General features: G+C 36.8%; 1 protein-coding gene across 3 annotated transcripts in view; it reads right to left on the bottom strand.

Annotated features, from left to right (window-relative positions):
- Nucleotides 1-669: 669 nt before the first annotated feature.
- Nucleotides 670-19,946, bottom strand: part of LOC121329941 (receptor-type tyrosine-protein phosphatase eta-like) — a 61,909-nt gene continuing 42,632 nt past the window's right edge. For all 3 annotated transcript variants that reach the window (XM_041276038.1, XM_041276039.1, XM_041276040.1), the window contains 19 exons: nucleotides 18,614-18,883; nucleotides 18,183-18,452; nucleotides 17,356-17,625; nucleotides 15,144-15,422; nucleotides 14,443-14,721; nucleotides 13,475-13,621; nucleotides 12,648-12,843; nucleotides 10,766-10,881; nucleotides 10,069-10,156; nucleotides 9,399-9,443; nucleotides 9,031-9,039; nucleotides 8,594-8,681; nucleotides 6,562-6,652; nucleotides 6,188-6,261; nucleotides 5,705-5,839; nucleotides 5,302-5,421; nucleotides 4,502-4,662; nucleotides 3,983-4,118; nucleotides 670-903 (listed from right to left, as the gene is read on the bottom strand). In XM_041276038.1, the coding sequence (XP_041131972.1) occupies nucleotides 754-903; nucleotides 3,983-4,118; nucleotides 4,502-4,662; nucleotides 5,302-5,421; nucleotides 5,705-5,839; nucleotides 6,188-6,261; nucleotides 6,562-6,652; nucleotides 8,594-8,681; nucleotides 9,031-9,039; nucleotides 9,399-9,443; nucleotides 10,069-10,156; nucleotides 10,766-10,881; nucleotides 12,648-12,843; nucleotides 13,475-13,621; nucleotides 14,443-14,721; nucleotides 15,144-15,422; nucleotides 17,356-17,625; nucleotides 18,183-18,452; nucleotides 18,614-18,883 (2,924 nt within the window). In that variant the 3' untranslated portion in view covers nucleotides 670-753. The remainder of the gene's footprint in view (nucleotides 904-3,982; nucleotides 4,119-4,501; nucleotides 4,663-5,301; nucleotides 5,422-5,704; nucleotides 5,840-6,187; nucleotides 6,262-6,561; nucleotides 6,653-8,593; nucleotides 8,682-9,030; nucleotides 9,040-9,398; nucleotides 9,444-10,068; nucleotides 10,157-10,765; nucleotides 10,882-12,647; nucleotides 12,844-13,474; nucleotides 13,622-14,442; nucleotides 14,722-15,143; nucleotides 15,423-17,355; nucleotides 17,626-18,182; nucleotides 18,453-18,613; nucleotides 18,884-19,946) is intronic.

The raw sequence follows: 19,946 nt of genomic DNA, 5'->3' as shown, positions 1-19,946 counted from the left end.
TAAAATCTTATCAGGTGTCAATGCTCTTCAGCACACCTAGGGCATGTTAACTGGGTCTTTGAAATATGAATTACATCTTCAGTGGTATGACTGGTTTGCCAGTAAGTAGGTATGGCCACTAAAATATTTATAGCATAAATGAGTGCCTGGACATATTTTTGCACAGTTGTAATAAATCAATTGGCTTTTTTTCTTTCCCTTTCCTTCCAAACACATAAGCAGGCTTTATCAAAGTAAACTCAAGCTGAGCAGAAGTATCCCAATTGGCCACCAGAGGGCTATTTGAGCTTCACCCAGCCTGTCAGTCGGTCTGTCTGAAAAGATTATGGGATTGACAAGTAAAGCAGCAGCAACAGCATTCAGAAATCACTGGGAAGTTTAAGACAGAGATATTTGTCAGAGATGTGACTTCATGAACATACTGCAAATAAATCCAAGCTGGAAACTAGTTGATTTAGTCACCTCCTGGTTGATTCAGCCTCTGTATGTGTTGCAATATACATTCTGGTTTATAGGCACGGTTTTAACCTGCTATTTTGCTTATTATTGTGCATAATGATTCTGATGCATTTTTCTTGCCAATGATAAAATATGGAACTGGTATGTTTTCAACAGTATTTGGTGAATGATACAAATCGACAAAGTCTTATAAAACAAACCAATAAATACATTTACACCATTTATAAAAAATTTTCAGGAACAACATTGAAAAATACAGTGCAGTCTTGTCCTAGGAAGCAGATTTCACGTGGGCTAACAGTGGTGTCCATTCTGGGTTTTGGTAGGTGTAAAGTTCTCATAGATACCCATGGCTGCTGTATTCTGGTAGATCAGGTCCACATTGTTGCCAGTTCTGGCTCTGATTAGGTCCTTTGCACATTGGTTTAAAAAGATGTACTGGTCCTGTGAAGACAAGATAACAGAGTTTTAAAGGCATTTGTGGTGTTAGAGGGAACGGTGCTGTTGGAGGTCCTGTTGTTATTGTGGCAGAGCTGCCAACACTCGCGCATTGAGCGTGAGAGTCACGCATTTGCTCCCATTCTCATGCTCTCTCTCTCTTTGATCGGTTTCTAATCCATGTGTAGTTTAGAATAAGCAGCTATCTAAAACATATCTAAAACACATTTGTTTACCGGCTGGAAACAAAATATTTTTGGCCAATCATAGAACGCCTCCGTTTTTGGCCTCCATGCAGCTGCTGTCAGGGCAGGTAAGTTTTATGAATTTTCATTATCAAATGTGTTTTTTTTTTTTTTTTTTTTTTTTTTTTTTTTTTTAAATGTCTAATAACGAAAATAAATCATAATATTTAGTTACCTCTGATCTGTTTGGTGAAATTGATATTTTATTCAATTTACCCTTTGTAGGGTCGCCTTGTCGGATTGTTTGCAAGAGCGTAAGAAAGTAAGCATTATATGTACATTCGTTACTTTACAGTAATTTGGCGTGTGTGGGAATCTGTTTATTGCAATCTCTGTAGAGCTGCTCACTGTATGACTGAATTCGTTTCAGGTACTGTTGCTGAGACACCACGTCCATGCTAATGCGGTAGTAATAATAATTTAAAAGAACAATAATATTTTCCAGAAAGAGCTGTGGTAATTCATGCCGTGTGGATAGTTCATAATAGTGTGCTGTCATATGATTTAATTTATTCGTTTACTGTCATCACAGTGAAGTAAAATAGTAGAGAATACAAGCTAATTGATTTGTATTTTCCAAAATGAGCTTGCCCGAAAGGGGTGGATGCTCAGTGTTAATGCCTGACGCCGTGTAGCACAATTTGAAAAACGTTTTTTTTTTTTTAATTTATTTTTATAGTAACTGTTTTTATTGGACTTTCATCAAATAATAACAAACATCAAGGTTGTATTTACTTAATGTGGATACAATGGGCATATTTACATTTAGAAATGTTGTTCCCGAACATTTCAGCAGACACAGCGCAGACAGTGAGGTTGAGCTGATCCTAGGAAATCACTATCAGCAGTGAGATTGAGAGTTTAGAGAACACACCGAACAGCCCGAGAGGGAGGGAAATTGTTTCTTAGTTTTATTAGACATTTGTTATCTTCAGGTTTTGTGCCTTATCTGACCATCCATTATTTATAATTGCTAATAATTATTTCACCATTGATTATTTGCTTATATAAAAACGATGAAGTTCACAAGATATAGCCCATCGCTCGCCGCTATTATAAAACCAGAATGCCATAAATTATAATTTAATAAATAATAAAAACGAACATTTTATTAATATATTAACATTAATTTATATGATTTGTGGTTGTTAAGTGATTTCAAGTTTAAATTGCTTTGATGATGGTCCGCCTGCTTTGAGTTCTTTTGCGTTCTCCCGTGAAAGTCTTTCCGACCATGCCATCTGACTTGTGTTAGCCCAACAAAAATTAATTCTGGAGCTCAATTTTGAATGATTTATAAATATACAAATAAAGAATCTCGCTGTCTGAACCGAGTTGCTTCTAGCGATGTCACTGTGTACCGTGTGTATAGATTGCCACGGTTCTGACCTTTTTTTATATATATTTTTTTATTCCACGGTCACCGAGTTTAGGGTTTACCATTATATGCAAAGTAGTTAACGCATTTCTGTCTCTACCATCTCCTAATCGCTGCTTGTCAGTTTTGAAGAAGAAGAAAAAAAAAAAAGACAGTAGTAGCGGTGATGCCATTTAAAATGCGTGGTGTTCAGGACAGGAAATGGTTGAATGTTTGGATAATAAACAAACTCCTACAAGTAAGGACGACTGGGTCAACGCGTGTACTGTTTACTGTTGACAAGGCCAGTTTACAGAAGGCTAGTTCAGCAGAAAAGGTGCACAGATGGAACGAATTTCCCCGACATAGTTCAGTTGCCATATTACACTGTGGAAACTTTTTTTTTTTTTTTTTTTTTTTTTTTTGTTATATTAATGTTTAATGTCATAAGTATACTAGTATCACCATAGGAGGCTGTGTGGTCCAGTGGTTATAGAACTGAACTTATAACCAGCAGCTCCCTGCTTCAAATCCCAGCTCAGCCACTGACTCATTGTGTGACTCTGAGCAAGTCACTTGTGTTTTGTCTTTCAGGTGAGATGTTGTTGTAAGTGACTCTGCAGCTGAAGCACAGTTCACACATCCTAGTCTTGTATCTTGTAAAGTGCTTTGTGATGGTGGTCTACTATGAAGGAACTATATAAAGATTACTATTCATTAGCATGTGCAGTCTCTCACACTTTGTATCCATTCACAGCAGTCTCTTAGTTGAAACATGTCTCTTCAGGAATACTGGTAGGAAAAAAATGACGTGGACAGAACTCATACTAACCAGAGACGGTCTAAAAATTAAGGTATCACTTTTTTTAATTCGTAAGTGCTATATGCTATATGCTGTCTCTAGGATATACGTATCTATTTTAATTGAAACACTACTGGAAAAACCAAATCGGTTTTGTGTTTTTTGGGCCCCCTGTGTCTTGGGCCCAGGTTCTTTGCACCTCTTGAACTCGTGATAATTTGCCCCCCCAAAAAATTGCTCTCCCCGTTTGCCCCCTCTCCCCAGTTTACATAGTCTAGTTACCCACTGGAAACCCAGAAAGTAGGACTATGTGCGTTTCATAAATGAGGCTAAACAAACGTTGCATGAATGGCGACGACCTGAAAATCCTTAAGCCCGAGGGTTTGTTGTAAAATTATCATTACAAAACTAGTAAACAACAACTGTGGCGCACTTTTGTTATTGATTAGTATTGTTTATTGCAAGTCCTTTCCCCAAGGACATGGTACACTTGTTTCATTTTGGAGTAAAGACATAGATACTGCAAGTATGAGCCTATTGATCACCATTTAAAGGAAATTCTGTGGCAGTATTGTAGAGTTGTTGTTTCCATTTTCCCTTTCACAAAAACTGCAAATTGAATACTGGAGTAAAACGCTACATAAAAGAACTGCATTGGAATGAATATAAGCAAAGTCTTACCTCTGTTTGCACCATGAGGGGCCTGTGCATTCGAAGGTTGTAGACTATCCCGAAGATATCCACCACGCTCTCCCGCTCAATCTGGCAGATGAGCCGGTCAATGGCGATTAAGGTTCCTGTGCGTCCAACTCCAGCGCTGCATCACAAATCACAACGGGTACAGATACTGTTCATTAAAATGGATTAGTCCTGATCAGCAACACAACTGCTGTTTTCCAATTATATACTAAAACCTATTCATACGGTATGCCTCAACATAGGATTGTATGTTAAACATGCACCCCCTTTGCTAAAGGCAATCTAAAGATTTACAAAAAAAGGCAAAAGAAACTAACCAAAATCAAAATGGATAAGCCAACACAATTTGTCAATGTTGTAAAAACAAATGAAGGAAAGTCTGGTATTACAAAGCTGTTTACAGTGTGCATTTAAAAGACAATTGATAGCATTTATTTATACTTCTCAGCATAGCTACCATGTCATTGTGTTATTACATTATATCTGCCCTGTACAGCATACCTGCAGTGGACCACAGTGGGTGAGTTTCGGGAGTACCGGTCCATGTGCTCTCTCACTAAATGTCTGAAATTAATCAGCAGCTCTGTGGTCCCTGGCACCCCATGGTCAGGCCAAGCAGTAAAATGGAAGTGTCGTACAGTACGGCTTTCTGCTGTCTTTCTCTGTAAGGGAAAGATGGATGCAATAAGGTATGCATTGAGACATGGAGGTTTCTGGTTTGGGGCATAAGTCAGGCAAGTGCCTTCGCTGTTGATGATACTGCTGCATACAATAGACACAGTCCCTCTTTCCAACCATCTCAATATAAAGACCATCTCCCCATTAGGACCACTTGGCCACTATCAGTCCTCTGTCGGCTGCTCTATTAATACTACAAATTATATCAGTAACGCTACGATACATACTGAGGAACCGTAATACATTTTTTTTACTTTTAATATAATTTTTGTGCAAAAAAATGTAACTGCAAACGGCACCTATTAGTACATATTAGCAATCAAATATTTCACAATCTTCAGCATGGATAGATAAACAGTACCTAGGATGTTTGGAGGCACATGTTGTGTTTGTTGATGTGGTGTGTTGAGTAGCTGATTAATATTTCAGAATTATGGGAGATGCAGGTCCATTATTGTGGAGGTAATTCTTTAGGATTTTGACAGACCATAGGATGGGAACCACTGAAGGTAATGGAAAAAGGTGGAGGACTATACAGCCTTTTGGCTTAGAGCATGATGTGCTTCCACCAGTGTCTACTGTATGAATGCTAGAAAGAGTGAGGAATTGGCTCAAGGACTCACGTTTTTCATTTTGAATTCCCTGATAGTCCACTCACTGAGAGGGATTTCAGAAGTCAAGATCACTGTCACATCACCATAGTTCTTGGGATTACTGGAAGGCCAGTATTCTTCACATTTTACCTAAAATATATTAGGGTTGACTTTCAAAGCAAGTTGGACAGTTTATGCAGTGACAGAGAGAAAATGGGAGAGGTGAGAGTGAGAGACAGGGACAACGACAGCAACAGATACAGAGAGAGAGAGGTTGTCTAAACGAAATTTTCATTACAACTTGACAATTAGTTCTCAACACTGCAATATAATATTATTCAAGTATATTGCAATAGTTAGTGCTTTTAGTTGAGTTGTTCACCCGAACACATCACAGAACTCTGGACAGTAGACAACGCAGCCTGTAGCTCACCCGTCCTTGTTCATTGCACCTGGTCAGCATGACAAGAGTGTGCACATTCTGTTCCCAGATCATCCTCCAGAAATCATTCACAGTACCAGGCAAGGGCCCCTGCGCAGCAATGAACTGCTTCTTCGAGTCATACCCCTAGAGATACAGTGCAAGCCCAGAGTTAGTATCGGTATATAAACTCTGCAAGCTGTGTACAACAAAGGGGAATAACAAAGCTTTGTTTGCATGGTATGGTGGTCTTTTCCGGTAGTCCTGCACACCCCCTGCCATTTTACCTGGAGAGTGAAATTGTCCCCACCCCTTCAACACCGTCCTTTCTATCATTAACCAACGAGCTGCTTTCTCTAATGACTAACATGCCTTGCAGCCAGTGAAACAGTAACAGTACATGAAAGGTATGCAAACGGGGAATCTATGAAAAATATATTGTTTGTTATACATTAACTTGTGTCTTTCAAGCTTCATTGAACCACTGATACTTACAGGCATGTAATTGGCATTGATGTAGTCATCGGATGCACCATTCCGGATAGAAAGCCTGACGCGAGAGAAATCATCTAGGTAATAAAAAAAAGAACCTTTCAGTTTAAGAATACTAAAGTGCGTGTTCATCATAATAATAATACAATAAGTGAACTTTTGTTTACAGTCTTATGTAAGTACTGAATGTCTAAAAGAGTGTCACAAGATTCTGTATACTTTTTGTATAGCAGTGAGAAGATATTGTTAAACAAGTTGGCTTGGGTTTCCCTGTTCTAAAATTTTTATAGAGATTTGACTGGAGTTCTAAATGACTGTACTCACATTCTGTAAATTTAACAAAGACTAAATGCAGTTTTACATTTCACATGACTTACAGGGCAACACGTTGTTGTAGCGGTTCTTCGCTTTGTTGTCAGGAGCAAGGGCAGCGTTCTTGGGCTGGTTTATTCCGGTAGGCCTTAGAACCTGGAGGAACAGAGGGGGATTAACTCACACTGCTTTTTAAACTTGAAATGAAATGTCATCGCAGGGACTGGACAATGTTGATGGCTTAAGAAAGGGTGGCTTAGTCAAGGAAGTGTCTCTCGTACTTGTGAAAAAAGAAAATATGTTCTGGGGTTTACCGACTGGGAAAAGCAGTTAATGGCTTGCAGGAAGTTTAAGTGGCTTTAAATCTAAACCAGCAACTACTCTTAATGACTCTGCCAGAGTTTACAAACCATTCTACCGTAGACCTTTAGTCTCCATATTTTCATTGCATTCAATGTTTGAACATTTGTTTCACTTTGTTTTGTAATTGGTACAAAAAACTAGAGTAAAGTAAATAAGCAGTCATTTATCTATTCAGCAGTTTCAGAGAGTAGCAGCTTCACTTCACTGAAAGACATCCAGCGGTTTTACAAGTAACTCTCTATACAGTCAGTTGTCAGTACACAATAATAAATCATAATGTCTCTCGTCCACATTCTGAAAAACATCCAGTAGTCGCAAACCGATGATTGACTAATATTTTTAGAAAGAAAACACAGCCATCTTACTAATTAGGTTCTCTTGCTAGGTGGTCAAAACTCAGCTAACGCATTCCTAAGAGGCGAATGGTAATCATGCTGAACATGTACAATACCTGAGAGTAGTGTTGTAATGAGGGGGTGGATAGAATACCCCTATCAGTTCAACACCATTGCGATTGATAGTGTTAGTGTCAGTATTTAGATCTAGTACTTTGTAGGTAATTCACATAGTGCTCTGTGGTTTTATCTTAATTTATTTTTATTGCTGTGTTTTTTTATTTGGAGTTTTGTTTTAAAATGTGTTAAGGTTCTGCAACAGTATTCATGGCAGGTGTGTTGATTATGTAAGGGACAAACAGCCATAAATGTTGAATCAGTAAAAACGACTGGATTCTTTTCTTACTGATTCAACACTTTGAGCTGTTTACGCCTCTTAATAAATTTTTCCTAATTGATACTTGTTCGAGAATGAGATTCAGTTGATTGTTAATTTGGTAATTGGATTTGGTTTGTGCTGTTTAGTTTGTCTCTCATACTGTGGGAGTGTTGTCATGAGTTCCGCGGAGTTTGACTTTGAAGTCCCACTTACACAGACAAAAGATGTCTGCTGTAATTTGAAGATAGCAGCGAGGACAATGTTTTAGATGTAGAACATGAAATTGGCAGTAAAAAAACCCCCAAAAAACAAAATAAAAAAAAAAACAAAGGTATGTGCACCAGGAACCAAGAGTAAATTTTGTGAACGTTTTGCCGAACCTAAAACAGATGACGACCTAAATATCACTGCCAGCGATTTCTATATCGAGAAGTACACAAGCAAAATTAAGTGGGCTGTAAGCTTGTTTGAACAATGGTTAAATGAAAGAAAAGAAATTAAAAATCTGAGTAATTGATGGAGATTTATTAAGTATTGATGAAACTGCTGTTCCCAACTGTCTAGGAGAAATGTGAAATAAATGAAAAGGTGGGTGTTTATATGGAAATGAATTTGTAATTATGAAACCTTTTTTTATTATGTTAATGTATAATTGTATTACTTTTAGCAAACAATATGAAGTGCTAAACTGAAATCGCAAGCCCTTATGTTTGAAATGTGTAACACTAATGAACTAATTGTTAAAATGATTGTTGCATAATAAAATGGTATTCACTTTTCTGTTGAATTGTTCTGACTGTCATTTCGTTGATGAATCAACAGTTTTCTTTTGATTTGTAGCATAAACTGTGGATCTGTTAATCAACGATATATATATCTGCCCCACACCCCCCTTCTTTTTAAAGCCACACAGCCACTTTCTGTTAGATTAGCAGAATTAATCAATTAAAAAGATCTAAGGCCAACATCACAGAAATGTTTTAAGAAAGATTAAAACATGAAGATATCCTTTTACAGTACCTCAAATTCTTCTGCAAACCCGCAGTTTAAATCTGCATGTCGTTTCTTATAGTAAGTCTCGTAGTCTTCGACCTTTACCGGATGGGAGCTGCACAAAATGACCAGAGGAAGAATTCAATTGATTGACTAACATATTATTGTATATAAAATATTACTGTGAAAAGCACTCTGTAAAGCCTACATGAAGGAGGCTATAGAAATGTAACCCTGCATTGTATTGTAAAAAGGCTGTAAAAGCTGAACGTAAAGAAACAAAAAAAAAACCTTGAAGTCAACCAAACATGTAGAAGATTTCATATTGATTAATACATTCATTTACAGTATAATTATACCAATATATACGTTGAATGATGAAAAATGAATGATGCAAAACCCAAAGGGAATTCTATATAAATATAAAATAAGATAAACAGACAAATAAGACATGATGTACTTACGTCTTGGGTCTGCAAAAAATACAGAACAAACAGAACAAAAGTTAGTTTTAATGTGGCAAACTGCCATGAGGGTTTTTTAAATGTACAGAACGTTGCACTATTTCATAATTAACATACAATTGAACAACAATCATATATCTTTTCTATATAGTACAATTTAAACTAAACTACACATTTCCAAAGGTATGTTATCATGGCTGCCTATAGACTACATTAAATATAGCCACCTATCGCTGTCCTGCTTGCAGAACAAAACTCACATCCTTGTGGACATGCAAACAGACATGTACTTTAATAATGATCCATTTATCTATGCAATCTAGTAAATTTCTGCATTAAAACTGTTCCAGACAATTAAAAGTAATTACCGGATGGTGGGAATATGAATATCAGAGTTTTTTGCTGGACTACGTCTGAAAGTAAACAATGACAAAAAATACATGCTTTATATTTATTTAATTATACATTTTTGCAGTAAATGTTTAAATTACTTTGGCGATTTCTGAAATTGTTTTGTTAACAAGTGTTTGAAGTTATGCCTTCCAGCAATATTAACCTCTTAGCTACCCAGATGACGTGCCATACGTTGCCAGTTCTAATGAAACTCACAATCTGGCAGGACTTGAACAGGGGAAAGGCTTCTTGTGACTGAATACTTTAAGAAAATCATAGCTCAAAGCAGATGACTCTCTGGTATTGCTGTGGTATTGGCATTGTCAATCACTGTTAGATAGTGCAGACACACTAGGTGATATTCAAAGTATTTACCCCATTGCTAAGTGCTAATGTCACAGAACCAGCAAGATATAACTAAGGTGTATGCAGGGGTTCTTGTGAGTTATTTATTCACTGTATGTTAAGTGTGAGGATGTACCAGAGGGTGGGAGTAAGCTACCAGGAAACAAAATTCGCTTTAGTTGAACTGTTACTGGCAAGGAGAGACGCCTATTCTTGCCAACCATCCAATGTATTCATGTAAACTATTTCCAAGACAGGACAGTGATAGCAATGGTCAGATCAGTGTGAATGATGTCTTACCTCTTCCAGTAAACAAAGAGAATGACTGTGATGAAAATGATAACCACAAGAACACCCAGGGTCCCACCGACAGCTGCTCCAGTAACAGCTAACAGACCAGAGGGACAAGATAAGAGTCAGTCAGTCTCAGACAGGGGGCACCCATCTGAAGGGCTAATGAACTACAGTAGTTTCTTATTGCTTTGCTATTTTTTTTTTTTTTTAAAGCTTGTTTTGTTTTCCATAAGTTATAAAACCAGAAGGTGCCTGGTCTATTCTCTCTACAATTCTTTGGACCCAGTAGTCCTTGTTTTTAAATAAATAAAGCAATCTGAATGGTAAAATTCTACGAAGAAACATATGTAATCAGCAATTTAACTGGGGACAATCTTTGTTTCAGAACAGGCTACATTGTTTGTAAAATATCTCTATCAGCAATTCCAACCGTCAAAAATTAACCATATATAAGCAATTTCAGCTTTTTTTTAAAGGTAAAACTTGTAAGAAACTCAGTCACGTGTTTTGTCTTTAGTGTATTTATTTAGAATTGTATATGGTGATCTTTTTTGTTTTAAAGTTGCATTCTATCAAATGATATAAAGAAGTAATATGAAGTTTGGTAGACTACTAGACTTCACCTCCCCAGACAGAAGCCCAATAGTCGTTCTCTTGCAGATTTCAGTGGGTTTACAATTATAAAAACTGTGTTTCTATTTACCTGGGTTTGCAGGTAAAGGAATGATCTGTGAATAGGGGGAGTAAGATACGAAGGACTCTTCTTGACTAATGCGTTGGTTCTTCATCACTAATTTAGTAAATCCTGCAATGCTGATCCTATAGAAAGAACAAATTACAAACCATTCCAAAGGATAACAGGAACATACTCAAACAAGCTAGTCACAGAAATGCACTAAAATATAAGACATATATGAGTGTGTGTGTGTGTGTGTGTGTGTTACAACATGGAATCAAAATGGATTTAATTATGAGTTTTTGCCACTGAGCAACACAAAAAAGTCCATAATGTCAAAGTGAAAAATATAATCTACACATTGTTCTAAATTAATTACAAATATAAAACAGTAAAATAATTGATTGCATAAGTATTCACCCCCTTTGCTATGACACACCTAAATAAGCTCTGGTGCAACCAATTGTCTTTAGAAGTCACATAATTAGTTGAATGGAGTCTACCTGTGTGCAATTAAGGCATTTCACATGATTTCATGTTAAATACACCAGTCTCTGGGAGGTCCCACAGTTGGTTAGTACATTTCCTAACCAAAACTACATCATGAAGACGAAGGCATTGAAAGCAAATCCAGAATAAGGTTCTTCAAAAGCACCAATCAGGGGTAGAATATAAGAACATTTCCAAGGCAGTGAATATCCCCTGGAGCACAATAAAGTCCATTATTAAGAAATGGAGAGAATATGGCACAACTGTGAATCTGTCTAGAACAGGCCAGGTCTAGAGTATCCGGGCGAGAAGGGCACTAGTCAGGGAGGCCACCAAGAGGCCTGTGGTAACTCTAAAGGAGTTACAGTCTTCCACGGCTGAGCTGGGAGACACTGCATATGGCAACAATAGTCCAGTTGCTTCACAAAACTGGCCCTTATGGCAGAGTGGCAAAAAGAAAGCCATTGTTGAAAAAAACTCACATCAAATCTCGGCTAGAGTTTGCCAGAAGGTATGTGGGAGACTCTGAGACCAAGTGGAAGAAGATTCTATGGTCTGATGAGACCAAAATAAAGCTGTTTGGCCTCAACGCTAAGAGCTATGTTTGGCGCTAGCCTAACACCGCACATCATCCTGAGAACACAATCCCTACCGTGAAGCATGGTGGTGGCAGCATTATGCTATGGGGATGCTTCTCTGCGTCAGGGCCATGGTTTGTGAAGATAGAGGGTAAAATGGATGCAGCAAAGTACAGAGAAATCCTGGAGGAAAACCTGCTGAAGTCTGCAAGAGAGCTGGGACAGGAGAAGATTCATCTTCCAGCAGGACAATGACCCCAAACATACAGCCAAAGCCACACTGGAGTGGCTTAAAAACAAAAAGGTCAGTGTCCTGGAGTGGCCCAGTCAAAACCCAGATCTTAATCCAATTGAGAATTTGTGGAAAGAGTTGAAAATTGCTGTTCACCAAAGGTCATCATCCAACTTGATGGAGCTTGGGCAATTTTGCAAAGAAGAATGGGCAAAAATTGTAGTGTCCAGATGTGCAAAGCTGGTAGAGACTTATTCAAATAGTCTCATGGCTGTAATTGCTGCCAAAGGTTCCTCTACCAAATATATTGTATATTTTATTTTTCACTTTGACATTATGGACTTTTTTTTTTGTGTTGATCAGTGTCAAAAACCCCTAATTAAATCCATTTTGATTTCATGTTGTAACACAATAAAATGTGGAAAAGTCCAAGGGGGTGAATACTTTTGAGAGCCACTGTGTGAATATATATATATATATATATATATATATATATATATATATATATATATATATATATATATATATATTCTTTAATACGCTTATTTAAAACTGTCACCTTGCTGGAATACGCTATATTTATATGCATGATAGCAGTAGTTGCACTTACCTGTAGCCTTCTTTAGGAGTCAGCTTTCCATTATAGTAATCTCCAGAAGAACTCCCATCTCCTATGATAACATTTTGTTTCGTTCCAGCTGCTCTGCTCCCAGTATTGTCTATGATCTTTGCCACATAGCTTTTAGTTTGAGTTTCCTTGTCATTATATGTTTTGCCAAGAACAATATTTAAAGGTCTAGTTTGATCTAAAGCAAATAAATAAATAAATACATAAATTGCAGTATACCTTGACCTACCTAAAAACAAACCGCTGAAATCTGAATTCAGTTGTACAATGAAGTCCCCAGCCATTATGCTGCAGATGTTAGGGAGTACAATCAAACTATTTTTACACTACAGGGACAGGGAAATAATGGTGGTAGTTGACTTTATCAGGATTTCACCAACAACCTTGCAAAATAAGTATTAAAACCCACACAAAACACTAGTTTTGATATGGGCCCATTTACTCAAAGACGTAATCTGCAACATCTTTCAGTAAAGGTTTCAATGACAATATTAGTTTCTGTAGCACTCATCATGCCTTTACTGACATTTAATAAAATATACTAAACACCCACAACTCATTTTGAAAAATGTTCAATACTAATGCTATACCTCATGCAAATCCAATGGAAGCCCATTGCTGCATGAACATCAATAAGAAAAGAAATGAAAGCCTGTTAAAGAAAAGTCAGTTCAGGCATCATTTAAAAAATCTGAACCAACAACTAGCTTGTCTTTTGGGGCACAATAACTAAAAGCTGTTTAACCCTTTGTGTGCATCGAATGAGCAGCTACATAACAAATACATCAGTGCCTGCCATGAAACCTTACCTGTGTTGGTGGTGACTATTACAGCATAGTTAGTAATGGGTCCATTCGTTTCATCAAAGAGAGCTGAACTGAACTCGAATGTAATGGTTTCATGAGTATTCATGTAGTAGAGTAACACAGTTGTGTTTGCTGGAGGTTCTGGGGGGTCTTAAATAAAGGATTAAAAATCATCATTATAATAATAATAATAATAAAAAATAATAATAATAATAATAATAATAATAATAATAATAATAATAATAATAATAATAAAATAATAATAATACAGAAGAGAACATTACAGGCAACAGATACTATTGGAACTCCACCATCAAAATACCTGTTTGCATAACGTATGTTGCTTTAAGACCTATAGTTTAAGACCTACTGTACAATCCATAATGGAATAATTATATTAATTATATACAGCTATGGCCCCGTGTTTTGCATCACCCTCAAATTTTAGGATTGAGAGCATTTAAAAAAAATGATATGAATGATATGAATGTCATTTCGATCTTTTATGTATCAATGCCGATCCTGGTGAGCATTACTGGCTTCTGGGTGTCCAGACCTGGAGGCAGCTTTACAGCTTCCAGTCTTCTTGTATTTCTGGATGAAAGATAGTGTGTTTTGTCTGCTAAAACCTTCCTTATGAAGTGCAATGATGGTTCTGGAGTTGCAAAATCTATGTAAAAATGCTTATACAGCTTAAATCTATTTGTTACCACTTCTAATTGTCACCTTTTGATTACTTCTTATTGAGTAGCAATTCGGAAACTGTGTTTTCATGTTAGATTTTTACATCGTTGTCAGTTTTTTGTTAAGTATATGGAAAACTACAAAGCGCTATGTAATTTAGTATGTTAATGTAACATTATTCAGCAGGTTTTATTCGACTTTATGATGCAAAATTAGATAATTGTAGGGTGATGCAAAACTTTTGTCCATAGCTGTAGACTTTTACTATGTTCTGTGCTGTCACTTACCAGCCTTTCCAGTTTGGCATTCTTTTGGAAGAACTGTACTGTTTTTTCCACATCCCAGAGTCTTTATTTCAATATTGTACATGGTAAAATAATTCAGGTTAGACATTGTGTACTGTCCAATGGTTTGTCCATTATAAAATGATGCATACACTGTTGTATTTGTTTTCTTGTTCAAGATTTCAAAGCCTTTATTTGAACCTTTGGGGCAGTCCCACTGAAATGTTAGAATTGTTTTTTTATCCTCGGCGGTACAGTTAAGAACTTGTACAGATTCAGCAGCTACAAAAAAAAAAAGAAAGAGGTCAGTTCATTTTATAATGAACGTCATACTGATCCAGATTTCTGCAGTGGCATGAGCTAAACCGGTTGGGACTTCTGTCAGCTGTGTGACGAGCAAGGGGTTCACTAGCACATTTTGTTTCAGCAAGGAGTCCAAGAAACAATAAACAACTAAGACTTTTAACTTAGGAACTTTAGCTAAGCAGCCTTAAGTTATTTTTTTAATTAATTTCAAAATTGCATTTGTTATTTTTTTCTTTCAATTTGGAGTAAATAGACTTGATAATCTGGCCCATAATTAATTTCAAAAATATTATGAGTATAACATTTGATAATGGGTGATTATTTAAAATGAACATGAAATTAGCCATATAGTACTGTGTGACCAGTGCCATGTCAATTGGTTCTAAAATCATACTTACCAGTGCACAGAGTCAGAGATTGAGGATCACTAGTTGTGTTATCAAACGTCAGTTGTGTAAACACTGCGAAATTGTAAGAAGATCCTGGTATCAGGTTAGACACAGAACAGGATGTTTTATTGCAGAACATCGTGTTTGCAATCTGTATGGAAGAGGATTCGGCAGTGGTTTTTAAAATGTATTTGTAGTAATCTTTTTGTTCGTCGGGTTCACTCCATCCCAGAACTACATTTGAAGTGGAAACATCACTTGCTTTCAGATTTTTCACAGCATTTGGTCCTGAGGAAAACAATACATTATAGAATATAAACACCATTTGTTAACATTCTCTTGTGTGTTTGTAGAAAGATTTGATTAATGTCAGTACTCTTACTGCTACCTATTATTCATAAGTTTGGCAATACATTTAGAACTTTGTATTTTTCTACAGTATGTGTGTGTTTCCCTATCCAGACTTACATAAAAATAAATACTTATATTTTTGTCAAATAAGATCATTGATTTAGGATGTGACCTAACATATGTGGATCAACAGTTTATTTGCACAAAATGTCAAACTTGTCTACAGTCCATACTTTTTCCAAGGCATGTCAGTCTACTGCTCAAGTAACATATGAATTGCCCTGTGGTGCAGTGTACCAGGCCATTTCAGATTAGTCCACATTAACAATCTCAATGGGGACTTTTCATTATTCTTTGGGTTACAGTGACACCTGCTGGCACAGACAAGAATCATACCTCTCGCCATTAACTGGAACTCATTGTGGAAATTGCTTCATAACCTTTTATATGGCATTTTAATTGACTAATTGTATATATTCTAACATCTTGCTGCTTCCCTAAATAATAATCACTGCCCTCATGGTATATGAAAGTATATTATCAATATAAATCCTCCCCATGACTGTAAATCCACAAATAGAGCTATCAGAATCATGAAAAGTAGATTGACATAAGGGTAATATTTATACAGATAGACATGTTACTCAATACAGTATATCCACAGATTTTGTTTTATAACCAAGTATCATCACAACTGGAAAAGAGGTTCCCTAGATACATGTAAAAATGTTTGACATACATAATGTTTGACAGATGGGACCTACTTATAATATTTAATAAGTCACCCTACACAATTGAGTGCAGTATTACAAATACCAAGAAATCTGCTTCAATTGGGTGAGCTCATCCCCAGCCAGTACAATAGCAGTGCTTGTGAGGTGAGGCGTGCTGTTCTGTGCTTTTCAGTCTCAGAAATCAAAGTGTTCTCGGGAGCCACTAAAGGCAACAAGATCATTTTAGGAACAATGAAGTACAATTGTGTTGATAAAAGAGAGCAATGTGAGGCAATGAAGCACAACTACACAAGAAATAAGCAGTGGAGAGTTCACTGCCGTTTACAAGTGTTGCACGAAATAAATTGTACCATTTTCAATGGCTATTACTCCACACAATCTGTTTGACCTGGGTGATGCTGTGAAGTTTAATGAAAGGTCTGCGAGGCGAATATTACACTAAAGCAAAGAATTACTCTGAGCTTTGGTTGCTTTTCTGGAATAAAATATTCTAGCAGGACGTGATCAGTTATATCAGAACTACAAGAGTCTTTGTCAGGTGTACCAATGTTCTAGCTAATCCCTTCTTTAAGTGTAATGATTATACACTTACTTACGCACGTGTACCATGTTAGTGCAGCTATATTGTGACACAAACTGTAAATATTAATTAAAACCTCTTGGGTAACTCAGATTACATAGCTCAGCTTTGGAAGAATCCACCAGTTGCTCATTTGGAAATCTAATCTGATTTAAATACGACAACAGAGAATGACTGGGCAAATTGCACTGTTTTACATTGAGCTGCGTTGATTAACAGATGCAAAGCTTCATTCATGGAAAGTAATTCAGCTGTTTAATTTAGGATCAAACATGTACTTAAATTTGAGTTTCTTTTAGTACTAAATGTATCACTATTGAGGTTTTTTTTTAGTTTGGGGTCAAACATACTTTATTTTATATACACTACTTGTTATATAAACAGAATACAACATGAAGGTGTTAATTTCACTCATAAACAACGGTTGGTTATTCTGACATTCTTCATTTGTGGCTTTACTACAGTACTCCATGTTCCTAGTATAAGCTCTGTATCTTCCTATGTCAATACATCATGATGCAGTAGAATTAATTATTATACATCAATGAGTACTCACTTGTAAAGAGAATGATCGATGAGGATGTTCCATCAGTGTCATCAGATGTCAATGTTGTAACAGTGAGGTTATACTGTGTGCCTGCTTCAAGTGGACTGACTGTAGCAGTCTCAGAATTAACTATTGTATTAAAGGCAACACTGCCAGAGCTGTTTGGTGCCTGGACTCTGTATTTATACCCTGCCTTGTAATCCTGAGGTTTTCCCCATTGAAGTACAATGGATGTGGTTGATATACTGTTTGCTTTCACAGCCTGTACTGTATTGGGTCCTAAAAAAAATCAAAAAACAAGCACTCATGCATCGTTTACTCCCCAGCAAATTAAAGTAAGCCCAATTGCATTAGGGGCTGAGTTCTGGACTGGTTTATAGAAGCTGGGCCCCTGGCTATCATTGTCTCCCAACCAGCCTGCATTTCTGTAGTAACTTAGATATAAAAGCATCACAGCTTCACAGAAAAAAAAAAAATGTTTAGATTGAGAACATCAACAATAACTACTGGACAACATTTTAAAGTAACATCAGCCTACATTTTATTATCTCTACCAGTTTCATTTTAAAATAAATCAACTTTTTTATAAAGATCATGTTACCAATTACATAAATAATTTAGATCCAATTATTGTGTAAACAAGAAAGTTATGCTAAAGACAAGCCTTGGAAAACTATGGTAAATACACAGTATATTCATGGTGGGGGTGTTTGCCTTGCGTTTGCTAGAGTTGGGCCTTGCATACGATAAGAAAGTAAATCTTAATAATTGGCATGCATCTAAAACTGACTGTTGTTTACCTTCACTTGGAACAGGAAAAATGAAGTAATACTTACTGGTGGATGTTGACTGTGTAACTGCTGCACTTTGGAATCCCATCACTCCATTAGTGACCACTGACATATTGTAAAGAGTTCCAGACTGTAGATTAGATAATTGAACACTGGTACTCATTGTCACCAACGTTTTACTGTCGGAGGCATTAGAACTATATGTGACACTGAAGTTGAAAGAATTGGGGTCCATGCTGACAGGTGATCCCCAGCTTAATAAGATGGAGCTATTTGTCTTTGGATCACTGGAAATACTCCCAGCTGCACTGGGATCTAAAAGTGAGAAAATGTACATTTCAGAGAGGCATCCCCACTTGCAGTTATTGTAAAAGCTTTAGCTCAGTGTTCTCACAGATCCCTTATTGGCTGTTAATCATTCCAGCATTTGATTAAGATGAATGCCTTCAATGCCGTATTTCTTTATTCTTACTTACATGTAGCATTTTGAACGACTCCTGATTTCTCCCTGAAAGGTCCACTGATTGTTGTCACCGTGGCACTATATATCCTGCCAGCTCTCAGCCCATCAAACCGTAATGAAGTTGTGCCAGTAGTTGTATTTTTGGTCTGACCATCTCCAAAGCTACTATTGATATTAACTTCGTATGTTTCAACATTTCCTGCTGGAGCAGTCCAGCTCACAAGCATGCTGTTGTTTTTCGGCTCACTTGACACCAGAAATATAGTGGATATTTTCTCGGGTTCTGTTAAAGAAGAAAAGACAGCTGTCAATTTTAACATACAGTACAAGAAGTTATGCACCCCATAAAGTCTTGGAAGCTTGTGCTTACATGCACCCTTGTGGTTTCCAAGCAACAAAAGAATCAGATGCAAAAGAAACCCTCATTACTTCAGACGCTCAATCAAAATTTAAACTAGAAACTAAGTGAAGTAGACAAATGTTTCTGCTAGTGCCTCTGTGTATTGTAGTATCATTTAGGAAGGGCTGTTCTAATGAATAACAGTGATGTGAGAAATGTAGTGAAACTGGTGTAGTTCTGGAGGTGAAGTTATCAGTGTCGCATCTGTGCTGAGAAGGTGGTAAATTGTATAGCTTCTAACTACTTGGTTACTTGGGACCAGCAGTGCTCTCATTTATTAATCTCAGGCCCTGTTCACACTATGCCTTTAAACCCACTTTAAAGTGCTAAATCCGGTTAGTGTTCAATATTGTATTCGAGAACCGGAATCGAGACCACATTAGATCGCATCATGTAGTGCGGTTTGTCAGAAGTGTTGATGCTGTAATAATGAACTACATTTTTTTTTGTGTATCCTTGTGGCAGTGTGCCCCACCCATGTGTGTGTTATGTGTTATATGTTGCATGTGGTGTATTAATGTTGGCGTATAGGTATTGGTGCACAGGATATAAATAGGTCTATGTAGCACGAGTGATTTAAAATATATAGTTGTATTTAGGCATGGGGATTGTATAATCACTTCACGTGCAGATAAAGTATGTGAGCACAGGACTGCACAAATTAGTTCAAGTGCCAAGATTCAAGTGAATGATTAATTAGTAATTGAATCTCTGCACAGCTGTATATATATATAGATGCTCGAAGCATGCATTGGGGTTGTGTGTTCAATGAGTGGAAAACGGGTGTGGAGAGAGAAAGAGAAAATAAAAAGTAAGAAATAGCAGATGCTACTCGTGTCAGAGGACTCGCACGATACTTGTTTAGTGTTTGTCCACTTTCTGTTTTGTTTGTCTATTTATTTTATAAGTGCCGTGTGCTGTTTTTTGTTTAAATCTTTCATTTGTT

This window comes from Polyodon spathula, chromosome 17 (genome assembly GCF_017654505.1).
Source record: "Polyodon spathula isolate WHYD16114869_AA chromosome 17, ASM1765450v1, whole genome shotgun sequence".
NCBI classification, from domain to species: Eukaryota; Metazoa; Chordata; class Actinopteri; order Acipenseriformes; family Polyodontidae; genus Polyodon; species Polyodon spathula.
Note: the sequence above shows the minus strand (reverse complement) of the source record. Positions and strands in the feature narration are given on the sequence as shown.